Source organism: Vanellus vanellus, assembly GCF_965231255.1.
Source record: "Vanellus vanellus genome assembly, chromosome: 18".
NCBI classification, from domain to species: domain Eukaryota; kingdom Metazoa; phylum Chordata; class Aves; order Charadriiformes; family Charadriidae; genus Vanellus; species Vanellus vanellus.
The window spans coordinates 3,056,539-3,070,682 of record NC_138923.1 but is presented as its reverse complement, the minus strand read 5'-3'; the positions used below and the strand labels follow the sequence as shown (position 1 = coordinate 3,070,682).

Here is a 14,144-nt window from a genome sequence, read left to right as displayed (position 1 = left end):
TCGACCAGAGCCGCAGGGAAGGAGGTGGGTGGCTTCCAGAAGGTGACAGAACACTTTTGGGACAACTGTGCCAGCTTATGTCCTAGGATGGCACTGGGTGACACACGGCAGAGTCCAGCACCCAAAGGGACCGTGCTGAGCCCACGCACTCGCTGGAGTGGGGCGCTGCAAAACAGGGGGAGAAGAGCTGCAGCATGGACCTGGCGAGGGGAACGAGCTTGCCGTGGAGAGCCACCCCTGCTAGCCGCAGCAGGGTCCCCAGAGAGAGGACCAGGGCATCACCTCCCATGACCCTTCAAACCAGACACACAGTTCCTCGCACAGTTCCCAAACCGGCACCAAACCTGACCATCACGGTTCTCCCTCACCCGGCGCTCCAGGGTTTGGTCGAAGAGGGGCAAGATCTCACCAGGACAGCCCCGAGGGCACACGCAACCTCTCCAAACTGGGCTCTCCCCACAGCCGAGCCCCTCACCCCCCCTGCAGGCGGGTGTCCCCTCCCCACCCCCACTCACCATGTACCCCCGCTGGCCTTTCTGGCCCGGCTTCCCCGGCTCGCCGCAGGGTCCCTGCAAACAAACGGGCATCGAGTCAACAAACATGTTCTCCCCCCCACCCCCATCCCACCCCGTGCTGAGAGCAGCCCTGCGGAGGCTGTCACGGGGAGGACAACGAGCGATGCACAGAGGTGGCCTCGGGAAGGGGAGAGCAGGAGGACTCGCATCCCCCGGACACCCACCCCCCCTGCCCGCCTTCGGGGTCGGGGGCCAGGGCAGGTTTGGAGGTGGCAACAGATATGGTTCCCCTCACTTCGGTGCCCTACGGGGAGGTCAGGACGAGGAGTTTTGCCTTCTTTTCTCTTGCCTCACGGCACTGCCCTGTTCACAGAGGCGAAGCATCACCCAGCAAGCCGGGGGGCTGCGTGGGCGGGGGGGGGGGGCTGCAGACCCACCAGCACGGGGCTGGCCCCACGCACGTACTGCAGCAGCTGCTCTCTGGCTTGTTTTTCTGCCTCTGGGAAGGGTCCACACGGTCCCTGTCCAAACACGGGGGGGGGGGGCAGGAACCCGATGCCCTGGGGACAATAAGGCAGCACGGCTCAGCTGGCAGAGACAGAGGGGCCGGGGCTGCCTCTGCCAAGGAAACCCGGGCAGGCAGATATCAAACGTCACCCGCTTTTTGGTGGGAAGCAGACAAGGGAACCATTAGGCTTCTTCGAAACCCAATCCCAAGACCCTTAATTACAGCGCGCCAGAAGCAGATACTTTTCGGGGCAGCCCAGGAGTGTGCCAGTGCCTTGGGGACATGTAAGCTGTCCCGGGCCAGCCGGGGTGGCAGCGGGGCCAAGCAGCACCCCGCCACGGAGGGGACACGGGGGCTTTTCTCACTTACAGGTGCTCCTGCTTTCCCTGGATGTCCTGGGGGCCCAGGGGCGCCGGGTTTTCTCTGGATTAAAAAGAGAAACGTTGGGAAAACCTATTTCACTGATGAAGCGCTTGGAGAGAGGGAAAACCCAGCTTGACCAAGCGGAGGAAAAACCAAACCACAGAAAGTTGCTTAAGAGTTACTCACCGGCCAGCCTGCCTGTAGAAGCTGGTAAAACGATGATTGCTGAAGGGAGAATAGGGGAGGAAGAAAAATGTTAAAAAAAACAACCCTAAATCCCTTTTTGCTGGCTTCAAAGTCTTTTTCCTGATGCTTGGGAAGACAGAGCAATGAACCAGGCCCCTAATTATTTTTTTTTTTTTTTCTTAATACTCTGTGTATGCAAGTCACAAGATGAGGCTTAATCTGAGGACAACACGTAGGAGATAAGGAACTGCTGGCCTCATTAGCAAATGAAGACGGAGACCCCACTTCTGAAGTCCGCTGCACCTCAGCTCCCCCATGGATGCTCTAGCAGCCTCGGGACACCAGGAATGTTTTGCATGTGGAGAGGTCGGAAATGTGTTGTTGGTGACCACAGCTATCATCATATTTAGCCCTAGCTGGATTAAACCCAGCTGTTTTGACACTGCAGTTTGCCCCAGGTGAGAAACCTCATCCCAACCAGCCCCACCTGAAGCCCCAGACGAGGAGATGCCCGGGCAGTCGTGGCCGGCAGGCTTTCTCCTCGCTATTCCTAGCAGCCAAATCTTTCATGCTCCTCCTATTTCTTAGATCAGATCACAGAATCATAGAATGGTTTGGGTTGGAAGGGACCTCCAAGATCATCCAGTGCCACCCCCTGCCCTGGGCAGGGACACCTCCCCCCAGCCCAGGTTGCCCCAAACCCCGTCCAACCCGGCCTTGAACACCTCCAGGGATGGGGCAGCCACAGCTTCTCGGGGCACCCTGCGCCAGGGGCTCACCGCCCGCACAGGGAAACATTTCTTCCTGATATCTCATCTAAATCTCCCCTCTTCCAGTTTGAAGCCGTTCCCCTCGTCCTACTACTCCATGCCCTTGGAAAAAGTCCCTCCCCAGCTCTCCTGGAGCCCTTTAGGGACTGGAAGGGGCTCTAAGGTCTCCCCGGAGCCTTCTCTTCTCCAGACTGAACCCCCCCAACTCTCTCAGCCTGTCAGATGACCACAAGGAGGAAAAAACAACACCCAAAAGCCACAGGGTGGGCTAATCCCACTGAGCCCACAGCTAATCCCACCGTATTTCAAAGCCAGTGTAAAGGTCCTAAAAACTCACGGCGCAGCCTGCTCTCCACACAATTCCCCACCAGGTTTCTCCAAATTTTGGGAGATGACCAGGAAACAAAGCGATGCCTCTCTCCAGCCACCAGCCGTCCTCCTGCCCTCCCAGTGGCACCAACCACAGACACTCAGGAGGCAAAACCCACCTTTCTTCCTCCTCCTCCTCCCCATGGTGAGGCCAGACGTTTGGTCCAGGCAGCCCCTCCAAATCCTGGCTTGCATCAAAGGCTGAGAAAAGTCCCTCCTTGTTCCTCACCCCAATCCCAAGCAGCTGGAGGGGCAGGATTCCCACGTGCTCCCCAGCTTCAGCCTCGGGGGGCGCCGGGAAACCCCCCCCTGTCCTCTCCCCCACTCCCTCCAAAGATCCGTCCTCTGATACCAGAGGAAGGAGAAGGGAAAAAGCCAAGGAACTCATTAAGGAAAATAAACACAGACCTTTCAACATATGGAAATATTTCTAATAACGAGCGGGGCTCTCGGGGGCAGATGATGGATGGGTGCATTTAACCAGCTGTAACACCGCACCAGGCATCTCCGTCCCTTTTAAGTCGATCCCAAATTGATTACTGTGAGCGAAGGGGTGCAGTCCTTGCCAGCCTGCCAGGGCCAGGCCACGGTCCTCTTGTCCGCCCAGTTCTTGTTTCCCTCAAAAGCGGCTCACAAAAACTTTTTATTTTTTTTTTTGGGGGGGGGGGGGGGATGTTGAAGCACAGCCAACGCTTTTGCCTTGTCTCAGGAATCAGTGAACTCAGGTTCACTCGGGACAGGATATTATTTCATTAGGCTTCAAAAAAAAAAAAAAAATCCAACCTTTTAAAAAGGGGGGAAAAAAAAAATATCCCACAGGGGATGTGAACTCTTATTTTGGAGCACCAGATGCCAAGGAGAGAGAAGAGAAGTTAATTGCCTTCTGCAATTTCAGCAGGAAATAGTGGGGGCTTTGCTCACTGCAGCTCTGGTCAGCGGGGAGCAGTGTGACGGGTACTGGGATCGCAGTGGCATGATGGGTATCGGGATCTTAAGCAAACGGAGGGGATGGAGGGTGGGGAGTGATGGCTGTATGGATCTGTCCTCCTGGAAAACTCCAGCCTGAGAGCAGGGCAGAGAAAACCCTTCCGACAGCTCTGCAGAGTGTGATGCTCAACGTATACGAACATCTTTCACTGTCTCGATTTTATTTCTGTCGCTCTTGCCCTGCGGCACGGGCTTGGCCCCCCCCAGCCCACGCTGTGACCACCAGCCCACGCCCCCCAGCCCACCCCACGGCCACAAAGCCCCGCAGTCACAGAGCCGCGTTAGCTGCCCGCCTCTCAGTAGCAGGCAGCCCCTAAAGGTTCCTTCCTTTTTGCATGGAGCAATATTTTTCTTTTGCTCTGAGGTTACCAGCCCTGGTTTCCCTGCGGGAGCTCCTGTTCTCCTTCCTCCTTCCCTGGCTGCTGGGACTCCACCGCTACCAAAGTCCACGCTGCCAGAACAAGACAGCAACAGCTCCTGCCCCTCCAGTTACACCCACACAACTTCTTGGCAAACCCAACGCCTGCCAACATGTCGTGAACAAAGATGCAGGACAGGGGCTTGGGGCAGAATCCCAGTGGCATTAAGCTGGTTTTGCTCAATTTCCATGACCAGCAAAGGCTTGTTTCACTGGGGAGGAGCAGGAGAGGCTACCGAGCATCCCAACTGCTCTCGTGCAGTCACCGATGTCCCTTGCTTTCACAGCATCCCGGACTGGTGAGGGCTGAGCTCTGGAGCTCCCCCAGTGCCACCCCCCGCCAGAGCAGGGGAACCTCCAGCAGTGGCACAGGACACGTCCAGGCGGGTTTGGAATGGCTCCAGAGGGGGAGACTCCCCCCCCTCTCTGGGCAGCTGTGCCAGTGCTCTGCCGCCCGCACAGGAGAGAAGTCCCTCCTCAGGTTGAGATGGAACTGCCTATGGTCACGTTTGTGCCCGTTCCGTCTTGTCCTGTCACTGGGCACCGCTGAAATAAGCCTGTTCCCATCCCCCCGGCACCCTCCCTTGAAGGACTGATAAGTGTTGATAAGATCCCCCCTCAGTCTTCTCTTCTCCAGACTGAAAAGCCCCGAGTGCCTCATCCTTTCCTCATCAGAAAGATGCTCCAGTCCCCTCATCACCTCTGTAGCCCTTTGCTGGACCTGGTCCATCATATTGCATTATGTCCCGTGGCCTGAGCGGTGGTTCCTCCAACTTGCATTTCCAAAGGCTGAGCCAACAACAAACCCCAGCAGCCCAGGATGTCCCCCCCTGCAGCCCCCAGAGCACAAGCACTCTGTTCACAAGAGCAGCACTGTCCCAACCCACAGCATCTCTCCAGCCCCCCCAGTAAGCTGTATGGGGCTACAGAAGCAGACAGCCCCCCCCGTCCTCACAGCAGCCCGCGCTCAGCTTTTCACCCCCGCGCTATCTCAACAAAGATTAGCAAATCCCACGGCTTTGCGCTCCCGTTTCCTGCTGCCCGGCAAAACGCCGCCGCCGGCACCGCCGGGGTCATACGGCCACAGACACAATAGCCCTGCAAGGCTTTCGGCTGCCCCACGTCATCCTGGCCAGACACTGCCTTCCCCTCCAGATCGGCACTTTGCCAAAAGCACCGGGCCAAGTGCCAGCGTGCAAATCTCCCCCCCAGGAGCCCACGCCGGGGCCCCGGCAGCCCTCCAGCTTGGGCTTCCCAAACACAGACGAGGCCGCCTGCTCCTTCCAGCGTTCCCAACGCCTAAGCGCCGAAGGTGGTGGTACACCAAAGAAATCACTGTCTACGGCAACATCCATCGGCACGAACGTTTCTGCCTGCAGAAGGGCTGAGGCCTCTTTCCAAATGCAGGCAGGGAAAAGAAAAATGCAATTCTGACCGAGTGTGCAGAGCAAAGAGCATCAGCAACTCTGCCAAGCGCTGTAACCATGCCCTGACAACAGGACTCAGTTGTGCAGATGTCTACCCCAAACACCCTGGGAGGAAGGCGACTGCCCTGGCGCAGGCACGGAGATGCTTTCTGGCACCACAGGCTTCTTCCAGCCAACACTTCCAGCTCCCCTTCTCCTGCCCCCGCTTACTCTGGTCCTGCACTGCCTGCCCATGATGGGTCTTGATGAGCATTAATCACAGCACAGCACCTGCTCTAGAGCAGCAGGAAGACAGGAGAACATGGAGGTCCACCAGGTCAACCAAGATACTTCCCCAATGATCAGCTCTCCTGCGCTTCCCAGAAAGAATCTGATCTCCTCCAAGGCAGGTATTTATCTTCTGTAGCTGCTTTGATCCAATCCAACACAAAACCGCAAGGGACAGGTCTGACCTAAAGACTTCTGGTTGGTCAATCCAAGCTCAGAGCCACACCAGCACAGGGCCACTCTCCACCTCCTACCTCCGGCCACCATTGTCCCCTCCTCGGGGTGTGCTGCGCCAGTAGAGCAGAGGTCCTCCTCACTGTATTGTCTCGCCAGCGTTCAAGGCATTTGCTCTGGAGCAGAGGGTGCCATTGCCCCTCTTCGCAAACAGATGAGTTGAAGGTCAGTCAAATGTCCTGCCCAAGGTCATTAGAGAGTCAGAGCCTGGCCTCTCACCCACCCATTGCTCTGCCCACCGCACCAGCTTGCCTTGCAAGCCACCCTGCCCAGCACCAGCTTTGAGCAGCCGTTATCGGGACAGGCTGCAGTGCCATCAGAGTGACATTACAGACGCACAACGCACAGAGCATCCCCACCCCAGGGACCTCCAGCCCCGGGCTGGTAAAGCACCGACAGCGGTTAGAAACCCAGTGCCTTTGTCATTGCCGTGCCGGGCTCAGGCGAGGCTCGAGAGGGAGCTTGAAATTAAGCTGAAATAAGGTCGCTGTGCCATCAGGGGTCGGGGAACCTGGACGGGGCTGGCGGGGTCATTGCAGTGAACCTTCCCACGGTGCCGGGAGTTTTGCGGCCAGCTACGCACCAGCTGAAGGACTCCTGCCCCCCACCCCCCCCCGCCGGTCCCATCCCCGCTCCTGTGCTCACCACTCGACAGGGTTCAGGTGAGAAAATGTCTCGTCTTGGCAAGAAGCGTGACGGGCACGAACCCTGCGAGCCAGAGCCGCGGCACGCAGCTGGGGCACGGCAGAAAACTGGGATACGGTGGAAAACAGGAGCAATGCTTTGTAACCGGCATCACAAAGCAGGAGAGGGGCTGCTTTCCGCGCGGCTTGGACCTTCTTTGGCCCCTGTCCTACAGAGGTAGGGCAGGAACCATCCCTTGGGGGGCTGTGGATGTGTGTGGACCACGGGGAGCCAAGATCGGTCGCAGGGGACAGAGGGATAGTGGTGTGAGCACAGCCGTGACAGGGCACATGCTGATCCCCTTTCACCCAAGGAGAGCTGCCACCACCTCTGTCCTCCCAATCCAACAGATTCGGGACTGCGAACCATCGCCAACCCTTCTCTCCCAGCTTCCATCCCGGCGGGGCAGAGAGGCGCCCGGGCGGGAGCTGATGGGGAGGTGGGAGCGGAGCTCCCGGAGTGCTCGCCCGCCGCGGCCAGAACTCACCGTGAACGTCTGCCAGTCCTCCCTGGAGTTCCTCCAGAGGACGATGGTGGGGACACCGGGGATGCCCACAGGGCCCGGGTCGCCCGGGGGGCCCGTCCGCCCCATGGCTCCGGGGTACCCCTGGGAGGACAAAGAGAGCTCCTTAAAACCAGCCAGGGGTTCAACAGTCAACACAGGCTGGACACAGGCTCTGGCTCACATCAGCCACCGGGTCTAGGCACATTCCAGGGTTCAAACCAGCTCTTAAGACCGAAATAACCCTGACAACAGGGATGAGGTTCATACGGACGTGCCTGTGCCCAGACCCATCCAAATGCCACAGGTACTGAAGGTGATGCACACAGAAGGGACGCGAGTTCCCTACAGCTTGGGAAGGATGGAAACTGCTGTGCGAAGGTGGTTAGGAGCGCTCTCACTGTTTTACTGGTGGGGAAACTGAGGCACCACCCTTAACCCAGAGCACGTCCAAGCATCTCCCAGCGCACCAGGCAACGCTGCCTGCAGCAAGAAACTGAGCTGCTCCGTGCTGCGGTCCTGGAGGAGGAAGGGCAGCCGTGGGTCTGACCAACGCGCTGCCGGGGGATGGATGTCCCCTCCAAGATGAGCTGGTGGATACAGCATGGGGCTGGACTTCGGGACACGCCAGTATCCCTCCTCCAGGTGACCTGAGCTAAAGCCGCTTTATCTCCCTGCCCTGCCGCCTCCGCAGAGCCGTGAAGTGGCTCAGAGGGAAGACCCAGATCAGTCCTGAGCCCGGGCTTAAAACACCCAGGAAAAATAGTTCTTTCCTCTTCCAAATGCTCATAAAGGGCCACCAGACTGCAGCTTCAGAAGCTCACGCTGCCCTCTTGATGAAAAACACCCAAACCATCTGTGGTACCTGCCCTGGACCCTACACCCCATCCCGTATGTTCCCACATTTTCCTGGATACTCACTTTGTCTCCTTTGGGTCCGACCAGTCCACGTCTCCCAGGACAGCCCTGAAAGGCAAAGGAGGAGAGCTGTGTCACCCTGGATGGGGACACCCCCCCACACACAACCAGGGGACGTCCCACGGTGGCTGGGTGACCAGTGCCATGGCCAGGGCCATCCTGGAACTGAAATGGCTGATTCAGGGCAAACCAGTGGCACCAAGTCTCAAAGAAACACCCCGAGGAGCGGTGGGGTGGAAGGTGCACCCCATTTTATGCCGCTGCCTTCCCACTTTCCCACCCGGGCACCAGAAGGCAGCGCGATCCTGCGGCATCCGTCGCAGAAACGCCCCGGACCATATGGCCAGGGAGCAGGAGCACGTTTCCTGACACCTGGTGAGGAAAAGCAGCGTGTTAGGGGGGACAAAAAAAAAAAAAATTAAAAAAAAAAAAATCCCACAAAGCTGGATCACGGCCACACGCTGGAACAGTAGTTTGGCCGAGGACGCAAACATCTGCGGCTCCTGACTTGCGTGAGATCTGATCTAGCCCAGCGCTAGTCGAAAGTGCACATTTTGGCCAAGCACTGACCCGCCCCCCATCCTTCAGGGCTTAGCGAAGCATCTGTCCGGACAGACACAAAGGAGACGGATCTGAGATCCCGGCTTTCCTCAGACGAAAGAAATCCACCTGGAAGGTGTCGGCAGCGCCCGCTGACACGCCGGGCTGCAGCACAGCCTCTCCGCCTGCGCCTCTGCGGCAGCGCTGCGGCTCCCGTACCTTCAGTTACAGCCGCCGGTTTTCTTCCGAGCTCACAAACAGCCTTGGCCCGAGCCCGGCAGCCGGCCCGGGAACCCACGCTGAATTATACCCCCCCGGCACAGACACGGCTGCGTCCCTGCCAGCACCGAGCCCCGACCCCGCTGCCTCGTGCCGGTGGGATGGGTGAGATGGCCGAGCTGCGCGTCCAGAAACAGTTTTGGCACTGAGGGATGAGTCACTTTGATCACCTAAAGCGCCCGGATCTGGAGCCCCCGGGGGCCGTGTCCCCCACGTTCGGGTCGCGTACGGCACGGCTTCATGCCAAACGGCAGCGGCAGCGCCGCTGGCGACTCGGCTCTCATCTCCAAACCCCGGGCATGAGAATCACGGAATCATTTAGGTTGGAAAAGACCTTCAGGTCAAACCTAACACCGCCAACTCCACCATTGCCGAAGGAGGTAAACCAAAGCAATTCCTGCCCGCGGTACCCAATAGTAAAACATGCGCCAGAACGGGCAGGGTCCCCTCCCGGCACCAGGACACCCCTCTGTTCATGTGCCCAGCACCCCTCCTCTAAGGAGCTGGATGCGTGCTGCTGAGAGACCACTTCTGCTGAAGGGTTCCCAGTTTGGAGCCACTGGGATTTTACTGTGAGCACCATGTGCCCGTTGCAAGGTGCCTGGGGACGGGCTCATCCTCTCCACCTCAGGGGTAAGTCCTGCTTACCCCCGATCCCCTCGAAAGAGCTATGGGGTCACTTCTTCTGGGTGCAGCCTCTAGCTTATCTCCTGTGTGGACATCCACAGAATCCCCAAATGGTGAGGGTTGGAAGGGCCCTCTGGAGCTCCCCCAGTCCCACCCCCCGCCAGAGCAGGGGCACCTCCAGCAGTGGCACAGGACACCTCCAGGCGGGTTTGGAATGGCTCCAGAGGGGGAGACTCCCCCCCTCTCTGGGCAGCTGTGCCAGTGCTCTGCCGCCCGCACAGGAGAGAAGTCCCTCCTCAGGTTGAGATGGAACTGCCTTTGGTCACGTTTGTGCCCGTTCCCTCTTGTCCTGTCACTGGGCACCACTGGAAAAAGCCTGTTCCCATCCCCCTGGCACCCGCCCTTGAAGGATTGATAAGCGTTGATAAGATCCCCCCTCAGTCTTCTCTTCTCCGACTAAAAAGCCCCAACTCCCTCAGCCTTTCCTCATCAGAAAGATGCTCCAGTGCCCTCATCATCTCTGTACCCCTTTGCTGGACCCCCTCCAGCAGTTCCCTGTCCTTCTTGACCAGGGGAGCCCCGAACTGGACACAGTGCTCCAGATGTGGCCTCCCCAGGGCAGAGCGGAGGGGGAGGATGACCTCCCTCCACCTGCTGGCCACGCTCTTCTTGATGCCCCCCAGGATGCCATTGGCCTTCTTGGCCACCAGGGCACATTGCTGGCTCATGGGCATCCTGTTGGCCACCAGCACTCCCAGGTCCCTCTCAGCAGAGCTGCTCTCCAGCAGGTCAGCCCCAGCCTGTACTGGTGGGTGGGGTTATTCCTCCCCAGATGCAGTACCCTACACTTGCCCGTGTTGAACTTCATAAGGTTTCTCTCTGCCCAACTCTCCGGCCTGTCCAGGCCACGCTGAATGGCAGCACAGCCTTCTGCCGTGTCAGTCACCCCTTCCAGGGTGCCCTCGGGGAGCTGTGCCAGCAGCCAATGGGATGCCCGAGGAACCCTTCCTCCAATGTGGCCACCAGTGGGTCACAGCGCTCCACCGAGGCCACCTAAGGCACCAGGGCCCTCTCTGAGATGGTTCCACCTCCTGCTCCTCCCCAGGCACTGGCCACGGCCACCTCCAGCACAAACACCGACGCGGCAAAGCCAACGCGTGCAGTCCCAGCGCACAGCGGAGGGACAGGACGGGACGGAGCCACGGGCACCGCAGCACCCCCTGACATTTGACAGCATCTACTCCTCTCCCTTAAGCAGCTCCCAAGCTGATGCTGTTTTGGGCCAACCAAAGCGAACAATGCAGAGAGCATCAGTAACAACCAACCCACGGGCTGTAACGTTTCAGGAGAGAAAAATAAAATTAAATAAAAAAATCAACCCAAGAGATCTCATCCAGAAGGCAACCGGTGTTTTGCCCTGCAAACCGCATACAGCACCGCTCCGCAGCACCATCCCTCCCTCCCTCCCTCCCTCCCTCCCTCCTCCCGCAGCCCTGGCTGCCGCCGAACCGCGCGGGGCTCCCGGGAGGAAGGCACGGAGAAAGCCTTGCATTTGCCCGTCGCCCAAGTTCACGCCGTCCCTGACATCAGGTGCCTCCAGCAGGATTCCAGGTAAGCCCACAAACAGAAATCCCATCTCGGCTCCGAACCGGCCAGTGCTACGGCTGAGCTACAGGAACCAAAAAAAAAAAAAAAAAAAAAGAAAAAGAAAAGCCTGTGGGGACGTACCGACAGCTGAACATCCCCCCCCCCGAAACACGGGCTATGAAAGCCACGGAGCTTTTGGATACCGGCACCACAATGCAATCCCTGCAAGGAGGATTTAGCAAGATCACAAAAAACTGCAGCTTTTAAAGTAAGAAACACTTGCCACTTCTCACAACGTGTTGGTTTTGGGTTTTTTTTTCCCCACCGATGTCCAGTGCCTTTACGGCAGAGGATGACTGGGATGGGAACGGAGGGCATGTGGTCCGTGGGGTCCATGGTCCGTAAATGCCCTGAAGAGCATCAGGGCACGCTCAGGGCTCGGCAGGATGATAAATAAACCTCCATCCACACCTCCCGACTGGAACAGCTCCTCAAAGTGTTTTTGCAAAGGCATAAAAATCTCTGAGGGTGACAAACCAGATGTACACGAACCCGCCCTGAGGGAGAGGACCCACTGCGTGGTGGGGCAGGGCTGGAGGTCCGCTCCCCACTGATTTCCCTGATCAACGCTGCCAGTGAAAGAGGAGAAAAACCCCACAAGCGGAAAGGTTGACGCTAAAACCCAATTATTTCCAAACCTTTCCTCTAAGAATAACGAGAGATGTCACCCTCGGACACCCACCCTGCCTTGTGCCCAGGTCCCGGTTGCAGGGCTGCCCGAGGTGACGCAGCAGGAGGGTGAGCCACAAGCCCAGCACACATCACCGCTGCCGAAACCAGAGGTAAGGCAAAGTCCCATTCCCACAGGAAAACCCCCAAATTCCTTTTAATCAAGTTTCCCAAGGCAAGGGCACCGATTCATTGGTTTCCCTTCCACATTTAAACACACAAAACATCCATCACACCTTCGCGGGCATCACCACGAGCACGGGCCACGGCAGCAGCGAGGCGCGTGGGTATGAATTCAGGGTGCCCAGGCTGGGCAGCAGCCCCCAAACAGGCTCTGCGGTGCCCCAAATCCCCACGGCTCAGGATGGGGCTTGGTGGGACGGAGACCCAAGGAGGCAGGAGGACCTTTGGGGACCAGCAGCCCACCTGCCCTCAGCCCTGAGGAGTGGTAACAAAACACCAGGGAAGGTTGGCAGGCTCAGCACGAAATTTTAGCTGAAATAATAATTTTAGCTAAAATAATAGCTCTAACCGCGTACGGCACGTGCCACTGCAGAGCTTCGAGCCCACACCCTCTCGCGCCACCTTCTCAAACCCAAACTCCTAATGGCGGGATGGAGCTGCTGGTACCTGTGTTTCCAACCCAGGATGCTGAGGACCAAGAGAAAACCCACCTCAATGCGTTCTACAGGGGGGGGAAAAAAGCAATTCCCTCCCAGCTGGGTGCCCTCCTCCCTCTGCCGCCCCCCCCCCCCCCCGGCTGACAGCAGGGCTGTCAAATGCCATGACGTTTCCTCCACTCCCGGGATTTTTTCATCCTTCAGCATCTGTTCCTTTTTGCCGTTTTTCTTCTTTTTTTTTTTTTTTTTTTTTTTTTTTTTTTGCAGGCGATAACTGCAGCAGCAAGGAGGTGGCTGGAGGGGGAAGCTAGCAGTCCTAAATTTAACCGTTATCCGATGAAGCCCGGCTCATCGATGACGCATTTAGTGGCAGTTCCCTCAAACACTGCCGTAAAAACAGCCATGTGAGGGGACCTGCCCTGCAGCATCCAGATGAACCCCCAGGGCAGCCCCGCGCTCTGGGCATCCCAGACGGCTTTCGCGTGGGTGTCTGCCCAGGGGGAAGGAGAAGGTGCCCGTGGTCACGTCTGGCAGTCCCTGACACCCAGCACTGGGCAAACGAAATGCAATTTTCTAGAGGATTTGTTAAGAAAATTTAACCAAATTAGGGAAATCATTTTGGCAGACGAAATCAACATGGAAAAATATGTAAAAACCTTTTTCGGCTACTTCTCAATGAAGACTGATGACTTCTCTAAAGATTTATCTATTCTACGTTTACTATTTTTTCACTTTCCCTTTTTTTCATCCACTACAACGGACGAATAATCTGAAAAATAATCACAACTTATTTTCAAGACAAATTCAATGCTCCGCTTCAAACCACTGCAAATTTGGGGATGTCGCAGCCATACAGAAGCAAAGGACAGCGATGCCAGCGGGGCCACGGGCTGACCCCTGGGGGTCTGCTGCGGGGACGGGGGCTGGAGGACACGGCTTAGCCCCGCTCTGAGCCCCTCAACCTGCCTCTGGGCAGGACCAGGGTGAGGTGAAAACCGACAGCGTGGTTAAAATGACTTGAGACCATCTCTAGGGCATGGGGGATAAGGGAATCATCATCTTCTCTCCAGTTCCAGTGAAGCCAGTGCCCACCACCCACTCTGCAGGGGAAGATGCACCACCAGCCATCCCTCCCCTCTCACAGCCGTCACCCCCACCACTCACCGGCAGCCCTGGTGGTCCTGGCAGCCCCGGAGGTCCTGGCTTCACACGGCCCCGCTGCCCGTGTGCCACCGGCGAGACGGGGTGTCCCAGGCGGGCAGCGCCGTCCCCAAGTCCTGGGACAGCGGGGCTGGCCGCTACCCGAGGATGCTCAGGGACACCCACAGCTGACCCCGTCCCCAGGGGACCTTTGGGGGCAGCTGCCCGAGGCGCCGATGGGGAGACCTTGGCAAAGGTGGCAGGCACGTCCAGGTCGGTGATGGCATCGCCGGGTTTGCCGGGCGAGAGCTGCCGCCAGGTGCCCGCGTCGCCCCTCAGCTTCTCCGTGGTGACGTTCTCCTCCCCGGGGTCAGAGGCTCGCTCCTTCTTGGCTGCTCTGTGTGTTTTGATGGAGGGTCCTGGGCAGACAAAAGCACCATCAGGTACCCAGGCATCATGACGGTGCACAGGAGA

The 14,144-nt window shown here is 58.1% G+C and overlaps 1 protein-coding gene across 1 annotated transcript in view; it reads right to left on the bottom strand.

Moving 5' to 3' along the window:
* Window positions 1-14,144, bottom strand: part of LOC309679271 (uncharacterized protein) — a gene marked incomplete at both ends in the record, with an annotated part of 69,082 nt that overhangs the window by 30,359 nt on the left and 24,579 nt on the right. Inside the window, 6 exons of the mRNA XM_082492550.1 lie at window positions 516-569; window positions 1,393-1,446; window positions 1,573-1,611; window positions 7,216-7,335; window positions 8,152-8,196; window positions 13,695-14,089. Of these exons, the coding sequence (XP_082348676.1) occupies window positions 516-569; window positions 1,393-1,446; window positions 1,573-1,611; window positions 7,216-7,335; window positions 8,152-8,196; window positions 13,695-14,089 (707 nt within the window). The remainder of the gene's footprint in view (window positions 1-515; window positions 570-1,392; window positions 1,447-1,572; window positions 1,612-7,215; window positions 7,336-8,151; window positions 8,197-13,694; window positions 14,090-14,144) is intronic.